This window comes from Lynx canadensis, chromosome D1 (genome assembly GCF_007474595.2).
Source record: "Lynx canadensis isolate LIC74 chromosome D1, mLynCan4.pri.v2, whole genome shotgun sequence".
Taxonomy (NCBI): Eukaryota; Metazoa; Chordata; class Mammalia; order Carnivora; family Felidae; genus Lynx; species Lynx canadensis.
The window spans coordinates 106,146,305-106,161,934 of record NC_044312.2 but is presented as its reverse complement, the minus strand read 5'-3'; the positions used below and the strand labels follow the sequence as shown (position 1 = coordinate 106,161,934).

The following is a 15,630-nucleotide window of genomic DNA, read 5'->3' as shown; positions in this document are numbered from 1 at the left end:
GATTTGAATTTATTTAAGCCAAAAGTGGGGGAAGGGGACTGTAACAGGCAAGCCATCCAGCAGAGCACCCGTGAATGCCAGCGCCCCGCCCCCGACTCCGGTGCCCCCTTCTCCCCTTCCATGCCACCGGCCACTCTTCGGGATCCCAACCCTGCAGTTCCAACGACCCCGCAGACGGCCCCCGCGTGGGGCGGGTTGGCCCGGCCACGATCCTCAGCCCCGACGGCGGCCTCGTCGCCCCGCCGCTGGGGCGCCCCGATTGGTGGAAAGCTGTTTACAGTCGCCTCGAGGTAGCGTCCCCACCTCTGTGCGCTCAGGATTTAACGTTCCAGGACGCGTGGCTCGAAACCCCGTGTGCGCAGACTGTCGTTCCAAGCCCCGCCGGCGCAGACCTGGGCCCCGAGGGCACGCGCGGCGCCGGCCGAGGGTGTAAAGTCCCCGTCCCTCTCCCGTGTCCCCCGCCCCACCCGCGGGGCCGGGAGCGGACGACACCCCCGGCAGCGCCGGGCGTGGTGGCCGCGGCCCCCGCGGGCGGGGCGGGCGGGGCCCCCCAGACACCGCCCTCGCCGGCCCGGAGAGCCGCGCAGCCAATGGGGGCCGAGGCGCTGCGCGGGGATTGGAGCGGGCGCGGGGCGGGCCGGCGGGGCCGAGCGAGGGGAGGAGGCGAGGCGAGCGCTGTCAGCGCGGTTATAAGGGAGGGAAAAGTTCCCTGCGCCGGGAGCCAGGCAGGCGCACGCTCGTACGGCGGCCGCAGCGGCAGGGCGGGGCCGCGGAGGAGCGGGTGGCAGCGGAGGACGCCCCCGGGGACGCGACTCGCTCCCCTCGGGGTCTCTGTCGGACCTCGGAAAGGTACCGGCAGGGGGCGGGGGGGCCGAGGGCTTTTGCACGGGGCCATGGGCGACGTCGGGGAGCCCGGCCGGGGGCCCGCGCAGCCGGGGGCGCCGCTGCCCACCTTCCGCTGGGAGCAGATCCGCCCGCACAACCTCCCGGGCGACAAGTGGCTGGTCATCGAGCGTCGCGTCTACGACATCAGCCGCTGGGCACAACGGCACCCGGGGGGCAGCCGCCTCATTGGCCACCACGGCGCTGAGGACGCCACGGTAAGGAAGCCCACCGCTGGCCGGGTTGGAGCCTGGAGCTCGCTGGGGCCTGGTCGTGGGCACTGCGATCCGCTCTGCTTGCACGATCTGGCATCCTTTCTACTCTTCGCTGACCCTTGATACTCTTCGCTGACCCAGAATTGGGATGGACAAGCCAGGGCCTGATGTGGGCTGAGGAGGCCACGTCCCTGCGCGGAGGACCTGCACACCCGGCCATGGACGGGGTGGGGGCTGGGCTGGAGCGGGTCTGTAGGGGGAGTGAGGGGCTCTCAGAGGTGGGTGTGCCATGGCCGACTAGCCGGCCCGAAGTGTGAGCCCTCCCTGCTGCTGTGAGCTTCTGTCTGTTCTGGGTCCCCCAGGCCAGGTTGCTTCTGCCGAGTGCCAGGGGTAGGGTGGGGTCCCCAGGGGACTGGCAAGGCTGTGCCACCAGAGGCTGGGGGCTGGGCAGTAAAGCTTGGGCAGTGCCCAGAGGTCTGTGGCTTTCCCAAGAGCTGCTGTAAACTGCTTTGAGGGGCAGTGACTCACCTCTCCTGGGCTGGCAGCTGCACGTGGGAGAACTTTGCCAGCCAGGCTGGGTGGGCCTCCTCGGGAAGCACAGTCACCCCAGGAATAGACTGACCCTTGGGAACCCCGACTTCCCTTTCCCAGCCCATGTCTAGACATGTCTTGCCAAGGAGGGTTGTGACCCGGTCCAGTGGGAGCATCTGGCCGGAGCCCAGTGGTAGAGCAGCCTGTTCGGGGAGCCTCCTCACCAGCCCCTTCCCGTGGTCCAGCAGTCCCTCGTCTGGAGAGACCACGATGCTCTGCCTTGACCGTCGAACATTCGAGATGGGCCACACCGGCCGGGTACCAGGAATCTTCAAGATTCCAGGAGACGAATCCCTAAGTGGCAGAACTTTCGGCAGCAGAAGAGCGTGTCCTGTCCCGGGAGGTCCTGTTTACCAGGACTGCCAGGTTGGACAGTCTCCAGAGACTCTAAGGGAAAGGTCCCTCTTCCCCACTTCCCCCCTAAGAAGCCAAGGGTTTAGAGGCAGAAGCCTCCTGAAAGGCTAGACACTGACAGACTTGTCCACGGGCCGGGTGGTGGCCATGGAGTTGAAGACGACTGTGGGCCAACAAGTGGGTGGCCACGCACAGGCCTGTATGTGCGTGAGCGCTGCACGCATTCGTGTGCACGGTTGGACGCGCATGCATTTCTGCCGGGGTATGGGACGGTTGGGGTGCCGCTGCCCCTCCCCCTCAGCTGGCTGTGCCCTCGCCACCCCTGAGGGATCCTATGGCTGCGTGCTCGGGCCTATTTCAACCTCGGAGCTGAAGGGCAGAATGGAGGCAGGCGAGAGGAAAGGCTGACGGAGGGCATTTCTCAATGCTCTTTCCTGCCTGGTGCCCAGGCCGGTGCTGGGGGGCCTCTCACAGGGAAACCCCATCAGACGCTTATCTCTTGACCCTGAGACCTCCATCTGGCAGGTTTCTCACTGATTCATCACCAGTAAGGTCTGTTGCCCATTTCCAGAGAAGCAGTCTGTGTGCTCCCTGGGGCTCGGTCCTGGCTCTGCCAGTGGAGACTCTGTGTGACCTTGAACCAGGCGTCACTCCTCTGAGCCTCAGTTTCCTCGTCTGTAAAGAGGGGAGAGCTGGGCCAGACAGTGAGCCAGCTGTGGGCAGGACCCTGCCTTTTCAACTTTGTGGCCCCAGGCCTGCCCATGGAGTAGTCCTTCCTGGTCGGTATACGTTGCTGGCTGATAAGTGTGAGCATGTCCTGTAAACAGATGGACAGATTATAGACCGGCCCACTGCTGTGTGTGGTCAGGCCCAGCCCCCAGGCGCCCATTCCAGGCCGTGGAGCGCAGGTAGGGGTGGGGCAGCTGTCATGCCGGGGCTGTGTTCCTGAGGCCATCTCTCACTAGCCCCAGCCGCCCATCAGCTGTTCTCATGTCCAGGCAACAGAAGCCTTCCTGCCAGGAAATTCCCAGAGTTCCTGTGCCATGAAGTCAGCCTGTGGCCATCCTGGGATACAAAACTGGGTACCCTGGGGAGAGTGCTCTGGGCCCCGAGCCAGGTTTCTCTAAGAGTCATAGGCGGCTTGAGACTAGTGGAGGCAGCCAGGGAGGGGCGAGGCCTGGCTGTTGCTGACCAGAAGTATACCAGGGCTGGGTACTGAGTACTTGCTCTGTGCCAGACTCCAAGTTTAGCACTTGACTTATGGATGCTCTCTTTTAATCCCCAGGATACCCCCTAGGAGGCAGGTACTGTTACTGGTTTTTCCCACTTTACGGATGGGACAACTGAGGCTCAGAAAAGCAGAGTGACTTGAAATTAAGTGGTGGGTCTGAGATTTGAATCCATAGCCCATCTTCTTAACCCCACGCTACCCTGTGACTTCACCGGCTTTTCCGTTCGTTCATTCTGCAATTATTGGATCAGTAAACCCAGTAGCAGATATTCAGCGGGCAGGTCCTAGCCACCAAACTCTGCTCTAACCTCTGAAGATCCAGCTGCGAACAAAACATCTCAAGGAGGAAGTTAGAGCAAAAGCTCAGAAGTGGGACGGTACTCAAGGAACAGTGAGGGTATGGTGTGGCTGGGAGGGGGCAGGCAGCGAGGTCCAGAGGTGGCAGGAGTTGGCTGGGCTTCTGTGTCCTTGGAAGCGGGACTTTGGTTTATTCTAAGGGGATCTTTGGAGGGCAGAGCAGGGAAGCCAGGGGAATCTGATATACATTTAAAAGGATCCCTAGGGAAGACAGAGCCTTCCTGGAGAAAGGCAGGAGGCTAAGGGAAGAGATGATGGGATGATTCTCCCAGGTAAGGTCACTCAGAAGAGGTGGCCATTCACCTGGGCTCCGAAACGCAGGCATGGCCAGGGCAGAAGGCAAGAGTGGCTATCGTGTGGCATTCAGACAACAACCGATTGAAAGAAAGCGGGTGTGAGTGTTCGCCCATTTTGCAGATGAGGAGACAGGCTGAATATGGGTGATGCAAAGGGACCTTCTTGGGGCCCTCAAAGGGCAGGGCATCAGGTCCTTGGGCTCAGAGGGTGGGACTTGTGTCTGGGTAGCAGCTGGGGGGAAGTGAGGCATATCCCAGGCCTCAGAGTGAGGGTGGGGCCTCAGAGAGGGGCTGGCCATGAACCCAGATGACCTGGCCCCAGAGCCCACGCTCAGGCTTCCTCCCACCTCGCTGGCTGCCTTGGAAACCCTGCTGCCTGATGGCCACTCCCCATGAAGTGTGACCTCTCCGGGCTCCGTAGGTGGTTTCTGTAATGTCCCCACCCACTCAGGCCCCTTCCCAGGGTAGTCACAGTGCCCAGCTCCCCCCCTGGGGGAGTGCTGGGCAGGAACACGGTACAGAGGTGGGCCGGGCACCCTGGCAGTCCTGCTTTTCCTCCCCAGGGCACCCAAGCAGAAAACAGCTAGGGAGAACCAGGGCTTGAGGGAACTGGAGAGTGGTAGTGGAGAAAGTGTCAGTGGGTATGGCCCCTTTGGGGTCGCTGACTCGGGAAGTCAAGGGTGCTGGGAGGAGGAGCCCTACTGTGTGTGCTGGCCTGTCACCAGCCACACCAGGGGTGGCTTCCCAGGAGGGTCTGTCCTTGAGCTGCCCCCGCCCGCGTGGGTGCGAGTTGGACGCGTCGCGTTCAGAGCTGTGCCTCAGTGTCCTCATCTGCAAAACGATGCACTGATAGTGCTTCTCCACTGGCTCTGATGAGGAATGATGTGGGGAGGGGATGGTAAAGAGCATGAGTGCTGGGCACGAGGGTCTCCTGCATCTTCCACCTGCGAGAGGGAGGGGCGGCGGGATTCCTGGGGTGTCCCTTGACGCTTACCCCCCTACTCCCCATCCTCACAACCCACCACTCCCTCCTCCACAAAGGCTTAAGGAGGCAGCAAGGACAGACCCAGACCTCCTGAGCGCCCCCCCACCCCCCCACCCCCGCCCACAGCCCCGCTCCATTCCCTTCTTGAGCTGGAACATTCCCGATTCTTTGGGGGAGTGACCAGAAATGTTCCCCATCCCGTGTGTCTGTTCCCCAGCCTCAGGCTGGCCAGGGCCCAACCGACAGGGTGGACTCCACTCTCCTCCCTCACGCCTACAGGCCCACCCTCCAAGGCCACTAAGTCTGAGTGGACTTGGGACAAGGGCGCATCAGGCCAGCGGGGCCTCGGCCAGAGCTGGACGCCGGGCCCTTCTAAGTGCACTTTTACCTCCACTGACTCAGTCCTCCCCGCAGCCTCACGAGATGGGCACGGGCGGTTTCTGATTTACTAACGCGAAAATACTGAGTGGAGGAGAGTGCGATCTTGTCTGTGGCTCATAAGTAGCTGTTCAGGTTCCGTTCTCAGCAGGCTGGCGCTGAGCCCCCCACTCCTGCCCCTCAACTGGCTTGTGTCGGGGCTTGTGTCGGGCTATGGGGGCAGGGTGGGAGCCACTGTGAGTTTTCCAGGGACCGAGGTGGGGCTGGCAGGGCGTGGACATCACAGAGCTGTTTGGGTTCGCATCCCGACTCTGTCATGACAAGCTCTGACCTGGGCAGATGCCCCTGCCACTTCGAGCCTCTGTTCCAGCAAACTGGTTCATATCCTTGCCTTGTTGGCTGTGGATGGTTGGCTCGTGTCCACTCGCTCACACTTGCTATCCAGCCCCTGCCCTGCCAGGCTCTGAGGACGCTCCTGTGACCGTAGCCTGTCACCGCCACCAGTGGGTTCACCCAGCTCTCTTCCCAGACCCCGTGAGAGACCCCGAGTGCCACCTTCCACTTGTTAGGTGGGGAAGGATCATAGGGAGGATGTTTCCAGGTGCACCAGGGGTAGGTGGGGGTGGGGCCTCCTGCAGTGCCCCAAGAAATGCCAGGGCCACCCTCCTGTCCCCCACAGTCCAGTTGCTAAACAGCCAGGTCCCTGGCTGTGTGGGATGACGACCAGCTTCATGGTGAGGCCCCCCACTACAACCTTCCCCCCCCCCCCCACACACACACAGGAGACCCACTGCCTCCTCTCTGGCCCAGGAGCGGCCACAAGCCCAGTTCTGTAGTCAGACTGGGTTCGGATCCACTCGCCATCAAATGGAGCTGTGTGCTCTTTGTAAGTGGCTTAACCTCTCTGAGTCTTCTGCCCAGGCCCCGGGTCCTTAAGCAGTAGCCCAGAGAGGATCTGGTCCGTTGGTCCCAGCAAGTATTCCAGCAAGAGCTGATTTGCTGGTGCATCAGGTTTGGGTCTGAGGCCGGCGACCCACCTTGTTGGTGCCGAGAACGCGATAGGGTCAGCGGTGCCCACCAGCCCCGGGAGCCCACCTGCTTTCCAAGGACCCGCCACAGCCCTGCCCATCTCCTCCCATCAGCCGGAGCCTGGTCTGCGAGCTCTGGGGTTTTCTCGCCAGCCCTTCCGGGGCTCACACCTCCCCTTGCCACACCAGGAGATAGACCTGGCCGGAGAGCCCTCGGGTGGCCCTGTCCATCAGCGCTTCTCCAGGCCTGGCCTGGGTGAATCAGGACCCAGGTAGAAGCATCCAGGAAGTTGGCCCTGGACCCCCCCGGGGATCTGCTGGGCGCTAGGGTGGTCCCAGAAGACACAGAGGGAAGAAGGGCTGGGAGAGAAGGACTGGAAGAGGAAGGAAGAAATCCTGGGGCCGTGGCCACAGTAGGCACGCGTGGGCCCCATGTGCCACGAGGGAGTTTCAGCGGAAACTCCCCAGCACCTGCTCATCAGCCTTAAAAAGGAAGGAAATTCTGACACCTGCTACAATAGGGGTGAGGCTCGAAGACGTTATGCTGAGTGACATGTTAGTCTGGCATAAAAAATGACAAATCTGTTTGATTCCTCTTATCAGGGGTCCCTCCAGTGGTCCAATTCGTAGAGACAGCAGAGTGAGTGGTGGCTAACAGGGGCTGGGGTGGGGGTGGGGGGTTGGTGTTTCATGAAGACAAGAGTTTTAGTTGGGGAAGGTAAGAAAGTGCTAGAAGTGGACGGTGGTGATGGATGGCCAGCAATGTGAGCACACTCAGTGCCGTGTGTGCACTGCACACTTAAAAAGGGTGAAAGCGCTGGGGCGCCTGGGTGGCGCAGTCGGTTAAGCGTCCGACTTCAGCCAGGTCACGATCTCACGGTCCGTGAGTTCGAGCCCCGCGTCGGGCTCTGGGCTGATGGCTCAGAGCCTGGAGCCTGTTTCCGATTCTGTGTCTCCCTCTCTCTCTGTCCCTCCCCCGTTCATGCTCTGTCTCTCTCTGTCCCAAAAATAAATAAACGTTGAAAAAAAAAAAAAAAAAAAGGGTGAAAGCGGTGAATTAAGGGGCAAAAAAAAAAAAAAAAAAAAAAGTTACTGCTCTGAAGTCCAGAGCCAGAAAGGCCCCGGAGTCTTGCCCTCTTTTGTCTAGTCCCAAGCTGGAGGGTCGACTCGCTCAAGGTCGCAGCGAGTGGGGACAGCCCAGCCAGCCCCAGAGCGGCCTTCCCTCCTAGCTCCCCAGGAGCCTGGGGTACCCCTCACCCCGTCAGCAGCTTCCTGGGGTGGAGGCCAGCCTCCCCCACACTTTCTCATTCCCAAATGTCCTGCCCCTCCATCAAGGTCATCCCGGAGAGGCGGGGAGATCAGTAGTACACAGCCCCCTCCCCTCTTAGGAGCTCAGGGAGGGAGTCTAGGTTGTTCCAGAAACAGCACCCTCCCAGCCCCCAGCTCTCTGGGCTGCCCTGGGCCAGCAAGAGAGCAGACAACAGGAAAGGGGACCGCTCAGGTGGATCCTGCAGGTGGTGCCTCTGCGTGGGGGGTGGGGGGTGGGGGCCCGGAGGGGCCTAAAGTGCTTCCTCCTCCCAGGACTGTGGGGAAGTCCCGGTAGTGAGTGTAGGGGCCCAGCTTCTGGTAGGCTCCCTAGCAAGAGAACGATGGGAGGCCCCTGTTGTCAGCCTTTGTCCTTTGGTCACACGCAGTCACCTTCCCAAGGTCCAGGGGACACCCACCCCGTGGTGTTTCTACAGTTCAGGCAGCTGGATGACTAGTCCCTTCAGAGAGAGTCCAGGGAGAAAGACCCACTGAAGAGCTGGGAACAGTAACGAGCCAGGCACACCAGGACCGGATTAGAGACACTGAGGGAGCCCGGTTGGCTCACGCTCCAGTGCTGCCTGGGCCACTTCCTAACTGGTCCCTGACCCCAGCGCTTTGTCTTTCTCGACTTTCCAACCCCTGTTGCATTGCACCCCATCCCCACCCCCAGCTGTTCCAGAGAATCACAGGAATGTTCCATATTTATTTGATTTTTTTTTTTTTTTTTTTTTGTAAAACCCATCGTTTCCACGTCTGCTTTTAAAATCAAATGAGTTGAACCATGTATCTTCCTTGCAAACCTGAGAACCCAGTCTGTGTGGCCCTGGACTGATTTTTGGAGAAGGGTGCCCTGTGCTGGGGGAAGCAGCTGGGGCCTGGGGCACCCAGGGCCTGAGGAGGACCTGGCAGGGCATCCAGGGCCTGGGGAGAACCCAGCAGGGCATTCAGGGCCCGGGGAGAACCCGGCAGGGCATTCAGGGCCCGGGGAGGACCCGGCAGGGCACCCAGGGCCCAGGCAGGACCGGGAAGGGCACCCAGGGCCTGGCCAGGACCTGGCAGGGCACCCAGGGCCCGGGGAGGACCCGGCAGGGCATCCAGGGCCTAGGGAGGACCAGGCAGGCACCCAGGGCCTAGGGAGGACCAGGAAGGGCTAATGGGCAAGGCTGACCCATTTGGCCCTCTTTTTATGACCCCTGAACAACCAGCTGCTTCTCCATCTGTCTGCTCTGCCTTCTACCCCGTCCCTATCTGCCCCTCCGTCCCTATCTGCCCCTCCGTCCACCTGACTGTCTGCTCTCCTTCAGGATGCCTTCCACGCCTTCCACCAGGACCTCAATTTCGTGCGCAAGTTCCTGCAGCCCCTGCTGATTGGAGAGCTGGCCCCGGAGGAGCCCAGCCAGGATGGACCCCAGAATGTGAGCGGGGCCCCGGTGGAGGCTAAGCCCCCAGTGCGGGGGCCTGGAGGGGTGGGGAGCATCGCCGGTAGCAACGCCATCCACATTACTCCACGGGGGACCCGGGTCCTGGGCTGGGTTTGCCTTCCCTTCCCGGGCAGCAGCCGAAGGTAGAGCTGTAGGAGGCCCGCAGGAGCCCAAGGCCCAGGTCTGGCTGGGCCGGCATTTGCCATGTTCCATTTCCCTTCTTGCTGAAGGCTAGCCCCTTCCTGCTCTGGGTCCAGCATCCCCATCGACACTGAGGGTTTTGAAGCACTGGGCTCTAAGGGTTTTCCCAGCCCTGCCTTTCTCTGCTTCTTGTGTGCCCACGCCTCTGGCGGGGTGAGCCCCGGCCACCAGCCGGCTCCCCAGCTCAGATCCCACGCCGGAGCTCTCGCCCCTCCATCTCTTGGGCTGTACCCCTTGGGCCTGACACTGGGAGTGGCTGCAGCGTGGGTCGCTGTTGGGGGCTCCCGGGGACAACCCCGGGGGAGGGGGGGAGGGGAGGGCCGCTTCCATAGCTGACCAGCCATTCGGCCGTGGCAGGCCCAGCTGGTTGAGGACTTCCGAGCCCTGCGCCAGGCAGCTGAGGACATGAAGTTGTTTGAGGCCAAGCCCGCCTTCTTCGCTCTCTTGCTGGGCCACATCCTGGCCATGGAGGTGCTCGCCTGGCTCACCATCTACCTCCTCGGCCCGGGCTGGGTGCCCAGCACCCTCGCCGCCCTTGTCCTGGCCACCTCCCAGGTGACTCCAGCATTCTTTTGCCGCCACCCGAACTGCCCAGTAGACGTGGGGCCCGGCCCGTGGGGACACTCTGGACATACCTGCTGAGTGAATGAATGACCGGCCAGAGGCCCCATGACGGCTGTATCTGTAGGTCAAGCTGCATTTTAAATGAGCCGTGGAAGCTCAGGGCGGGGAACCAGAAGTCTCCATGACAGACTGGCAAGCCCGTTGACCTCCCGAGACTCAGTTGCCCTCATCTGTTAAAAGAGGGAGTTGGCCCACAGGGTCTTAAGATGTAGCATGAGCGGCGGCCGCGTCCTGTGAGCGGGGAGGGCACCCTGGGGCCCCTTCCCACCGGCTCCTGACCCTGCTCCCCTCCCCAGGCTCAGTGTTGGTGTCTGCAGCATGACCTGGGCCATACCTCCGTCTTCCGGAAGTCCCAGTGGAACCACCTGGCCCAGCAGTTTGTGATGGGACAGCTGAAGGTGAGGGTGGGGGTGGGTGGTAGGCAGCCGTGGGGCTGAGCTGGGGGTGCCCCGCCGGGTCCACCCACGCGGTCAGGCACCTGGCCCCCGCCCTCAGAGCCCCCCTTGTCCCCTGCAGGGCTTCTCTGCCCACTGGTGGAACTTCCGCCATTTCCAGCACCACGCCAAGCCCAACATCTTCCACAAAGACCCGGATGTGACCGTAGCGCCCGTCTTCCTCCTGGGGGAGTCGTCGGTCGAGGTGTGTGGGAAGGATGTGGACTCACTCGTCTGGGCCTTAGGCAGGGAGGCGGAGAGGTCACAGGCAGGCGGCAGGGGACCCTGGCCACAGCCCTCCGTCGTCAGAGCCTCCATTTTCCCATCTGCGGTAGCCACTGAGTCACTGTGACCGAGCCCCCCACTGTCACTCCACGCTGAGTCCCTACCCAAAGGGCACCCCTTCCCCACCTCCCAGCCTGCCGGGGGTGAAGGGCCCACCTGCTAGAACCCAGGGTTGCCCTTGCCCCCTGACCCCAGCCCTGGCTGTCTCCTCTGCAGTACGGCAGGAAGAAGCGCAGATACTTGCCCTACAACCATCAGCATCTGTACTTTTTCCTGAGTGAGTGTCCCTCGGTCCTCCTGGAGGTGGGGGCACAGCCGGGGGGCCAGGACCTGTCTGCCCCTGCCTGCTTCCACCCCCTCCCGGACCAGGGGCGGACCTGTTAAAACCCCCTCATTATGGCACCGGCACACCTCTCCCAGCCCTGCTGGCCCCAGCCTGCAGCCTGGGCCCACTCTACCCGGCCCTGCCCCGGGGTTTTCAGGATTCCTTCCTGCACGCACGCCAGAGTGGCCTGGAGCCCTAGGGCCCCGGGGGGTTGGCGGGGTGGCCAGGATGAAGATTTAAGGGGACGTGGGAGGCTGGCCTCCTCAGGAGGAACACGGAGGCGGTGGGGCGAGGGCCAGCCCGGGGAGGCTCGGAGGCCAAGGGAAGATGGGTGGCCGAGGCCACGTGGGTGACGCAACGTCAGCCGGCTGGATGGGACCGGCACCAGGCCCCACGGGCATTCCCGGGATGTCAGCGCCGCCCCGCTCCCTGACTCCCTCGGCCTGGCCTGCCTGGCACCCCTGCCCTGCTCCTGAGCCCTCCTGTGCCCCTCGCAGTCGGCCCGCCGCTGCTCACCCTGGTGAACTTTGAAGTGGAGAATCTGGCGTACATGCTGGTGTGCATGCGGTGGATGGTGAGTGGGGGCTCTGCGCAGGCCCCCCAGGGGATGCAGTTGTGGTGGCGGGACGTGGGGCACAAGGGGGCGGCCCCGTCCGCGAATGCAGACGGGTGCACACGCGTGTGCGCACGCGTGCCGCTGTGATGTGTGTGTACTTGTGCGGGTGTGCGCGAGGCGCGCGGTGCTCTCCCGGTCGGGGTGCCCTCCCTGGGGGTGGGGGTCCCCTGGGCCGGCTCTGCCAGGCACTTGTCCCCAGGGAGGGGTTACCCCATTGCACACTCCTCCATGAGGCCAGCAGGGCAAGGATCCCGTCCCTTTACGTAGCTGAGAAGACAGAGGCCCAGAGAGGGGTAGTGACCTGTCCGGGGCTCCGAGGCACATCAGGCAGAAGGGGTGGATGACCCCAGCTCCCTTTCCCGGCTGCCTCGGGGGCCTCTGCCCTCCTCCACCCTCCTCTGCAGGACTTGCTCTGGGCTGCCAGCTTCTACTCCCGCTTCTTCCTGTGCTACATCCCCTTCTACGGCGTTCCTGGGGCGCTGCTCCTCTTCGTCGCTGTCAGGTATGGCCAGATTTGGGATGGCAGGGAGGTGGGGAGGCCACACACAGGCAGCAGGGGACCCTGACCACAGCCCTCCAGTGTCAGAGCCTCCATTTCCCCATCTGCAGGATGGGGACAGCAGTGCAGCCTCCCTGGGTTGTTGGGAAACACGAGTGACAGGACCCCAGGGACAGTGGGTCTGCAGGAAGTGGCCTGGCTTATAAGCAGCCCCATGGATGTCCGCCCTCATGAGCAGGGCTGCTCTGAGCTCCGCCTGGCAATGGACCCGGCTTTGCTCAGCCTCTTTAAACACCACTGGGAAAGGGGTCCCGTGATCCCATGGTGCAGACGAGGAAGCCAAGGCCCGGGTCCGGTGCAAGGGGTGAGCTGGACATGGGCAGTGCCTGAGCTCCCCTCACAGGGTCCTGGAGAGCCACTGGTTCGTGTGGATCACGCAGATGAACCACATCCCCAAGGAGATCGGCCATGAGAAGCACCGGGACTGGGCCAGCTCTCAGGTGGGCAGCAGGGGTGGGCCCGGGCAGGGACCCAGTGAGGGGGATGGGGGCCCCCATGCCCGCCTCTCTCACCTGTGCCCCGCCCACTTCCGCCAGCTGGCAGCCACCTGCAATGTGGAGCCCTCGCTCTTCATCGACTGGTTCAGCGGGCACCTCAACTTCCAGATCGAGCACCAGTGAGTGTGGGGTGGGAGTGAGTCCTGAGCCCAGGAGCTGATGAGGGGCCCCTGTGTCTAGTCTTTCCCCAGGGAGGCCAGGACATAAGCCCTGGACTCCCTGGAGGCTGGGGAGAGGTGGTGAACGGGGGTGGGGCCTGGGTGGCGATGGGTGGGGTGGGGGCCCCCTCCGTCACCCGTCACCTCAGGTGCCAGCACACGCTCTCCCCACCAGCCTCTTCCCCACGATGCCAAGGCACAACTACCGTAGGGTGGCCCCGCTGGTCAAGGCGCTGTGTGCCAAGCACGGCCTCAACTACGAGGTGAAGCCCTTTCTCACCGCCCTGGTGGACATCGTTGGGTAAGGATCCCCCGCTCGGCGCCCCTTCCTGGGCACCTGGCTCTCTGAGCCCAAGAGCTGGCATTCAAGGCCTGTCTGATCCACCTTTCGGTCCTCAGCCTGTGCCTGCCCTCCCTTCCCAGGGCTCTTTCACACTGCCGGGGTTTAGGGCAGCCTCTGCCATGGGCCCAGACCCTGTCCTGAGGGCTATAGATAACACCAGTGAGCAAAACAGGCCGAGATCCCTGCCTAGCAGATCTGGAAACCAGTTAAACTAAGTAAATTACAGAAACTGTGGGAAGAGAAGGTATGCTTTGGCGAAATGGAACCAGAAAACCTAAGAGTAGGAGCAGGAGAGGGGACTTGTGAGTTTTAGTAGGGTGGCAGGGTAGGTGGAGTCGAGAAGGTCACATGTAGGCAGAGACAGGGAGGGGGGCAGAGGGTTGGCAGTGGTGACATCGGGGGGAAGAGCATCTGGGGCACGGGAACAGCAGTGCAAAGGCCGTGAGGCAGGTGTGTGCTGGTGTGAGTGGAGGAGGGACACGCGGGACCTGGATGCCCTGACCGGGAGTGCACCGATGGGGCTCGATTTGAAGCAAGAAGCAATGCAGGGGTCCCTGTAGCCGTCTGGGTGAGGGACAATGGAGGTGGCCTTGGCAGTGGGGAGCAGAGGTCAGATTCCCCCCACCAGAGCTCTTCCACCTCTGCGCTCTGCACATGCTGTTCCCTTTGCTTGCAGGCCCTTCCTTCTATGCTGGTGTTTGAACTCTTGCTGCTTCCCCTTCATGACCCTTCCAAGCCCCGTCGTCCGAGCCCCTGCCACTGGGCAGGGTCCCATTAGAAGAGCTGGCTCAGGGGTTCCTGGCGAGTGGTTGATATTTCTGGCTCCTCTGCCTGTCATCGGGCTCCTGGTGGGCAGCCTCCGTGCCTTACACACGGGCTCCAGGGTCGCAGGGCCTCGCAGAAGGAGACCAAAGAGAGAGGGACAGGCCCGTGCTGGCTGCTGCCCGGCCTTGGTCTCCCCTGACCCGAGGTCTAGATTCTACTCCAGTTGATGAGAGTGTAGCCCCCTCCCCAAGTCTCCCCTTCTGCTCCCCCACCCCAGCTGCCTGGCCCAGGGGAATGGGACGCGCGGAGGACTGTCTTGGGGGAGGGGTGAGAGAAGACACCCACCCCACCTCTGCCTCCTAGGTCCCTGAAGAAGTCTGGCGACATCTGGCTGGAAGCCTACCTCCACCAGTGAAGGCGGCACCCAGGGCCCCAGCGACCACCAAGCCGGCCCAGGCAGGCTTGACTACTCCGCCCCACCCCCACCCCACCCCCCACCTGGCCTAGGGGGCCCTGCCCACCCTTCTGGATCTGCTGTCCTCACCTCACCACCCCCCTCACCTGTCTGCTTGGCAGCCCTAAGGCCATGGCTCTTGGCCAAACAGGACCAGGGCTAGGGGGATAGTACATAAAGCCACACAGCATGGCATGTTTTCCTAGAGCAAAAATTTAGGAAAAATGGTTATTTTTATATAAAAACAAACACAGAAAAACGGTGGAGTATTGAATCTGCAAGAATCTTGGAGCTGGACTTCCTGAGAGGAGTTTAGGCCACTTGGGCCATCAGGGTGCTGGGGGGGCAGGGGGTCAGGGGGAGAGACTGGTGGCCCTGGGTCGGGAAGCTGGCAGCTGGCCCAGGCTCGGGTCTCTGTGAGGGTCCCTCCCTTCCTGTCCTTTCACCCACTCACCAGCAACCTGCGGCCGTCACGTTGGGTTCACTCGCTTTGCTCCTCTGCAAGGTGGGACAGGAGCCGGTCCGGCAGACCAGGGCTCGGGCCACGTCTGCAGGCGCCCCCCTCCCACCCAGCACAGGAAGGGGAAGCCAGGATGTCCCCCTGCCCTGCACTGGCCTCCCGAAGCTTCTGTGGGGAGAAGCTTCCTAGGGCCACCTGCCCATCTTAGCATTTGCACCCAGCATCATGCTGGCGGGGGTGCAGCTTGACTGTGTTCAGTGGCCCACAGGAGGGGACCCTGGGTTTCTCCCATGCCTTCCTGGGACCCGGTGCTCGCCTGCTGGAAGCAGCTTAAAGAAAACAAAGTGCTGAGCTAGGTTTTCTCTGAGGCCTTTTCTGGAGTGGGAACGGGGAGTTCTCCCCACCAGCCACAGGATTGCCCCTCGCTTTGTCAAGGCCCCCATGGCCCTGGACTGGGTTCTCTTCCGGGAGGTGGAAGGGGCACACGTGCTGGGGGTCTCATCCAGTCCTTTCCCAGGACCGCCCGGCCCCACCCTGATCCACACCCCATGCAGTTCTCACCCTCCTCTCCTCTGGAGTCCCGTAAACCAGGGGACTAGTCCCACCTCTGCCTGGACTCAGAGCTGCGTGACCTTGTGGAAGTTATTCAACCTCTCTGAGCGGTAGTATGATCCCCGAGGGTGACGGAAGGTAAAAGGGATGCTGTATGGAAGGCTCTTTGCATAGGGCTTGGCAACAGGCCTCTGAAATGGAAAAAGTTTTATGCACAAAGCCCTACACCCTGGGGCCCCACCTGCCCTGACCTGGGACAAGCCCGTGGCTGTCTGAGCGGTGCCATGTGGGCCCCGGGATGGCATTCCCTC

The 15,630-nt window shown here is 62.4% G+C and overlaps 1 protein-coding gene across 2 annotated transcripts; it reads left to right on the top strand.

Annotated features, from left to right (window-relative positions):
• Window positions 1-864: 864 nt before the first annotated feature.
• Window positions 865-14,566, top strand: FADS3 (fatty acid desaturase 3). 2 transcript variants are annotated; one of them, XM_030331681.1, is made up of 12 exons: window positions 865-1,100; window positions 8,930-9,040; window positions 9,605-9,802; window positions 10,168-10,269; window positions 10,388-10,510; window positions 10,807-10,867; window positions 11,413-11,489; window positions 11,936-12,033; window positions 12,434-12,530; window positions 12,627-12,706; window positions 12,921-13,046; window positions 14,217-14,566. In XM_030331681.1, exons 1-12 carry the CDS (start codon window positions 894-896, stop codon window positions 14,266-14,268), a joined length of 1,332 nt encoding a protein of 443 aa, XP_030187541.1. In that variant the 5' UTR covers window positions 865-893; the 3' UTR covers window positions 14,269-14,566. The 2 variants fall into 2 exon arrangements, with proteins under 2 accessions (XP_030187541.1, XP_030187540.1); XM_030331680.2 differs by lacking the exon at window positions 865-1,100 and adding an exon at window positions 1,776-2,054.
• The last annotated feature ends 1,064 nt before the right edge of the window (window positions 14,567-15,630 follow it).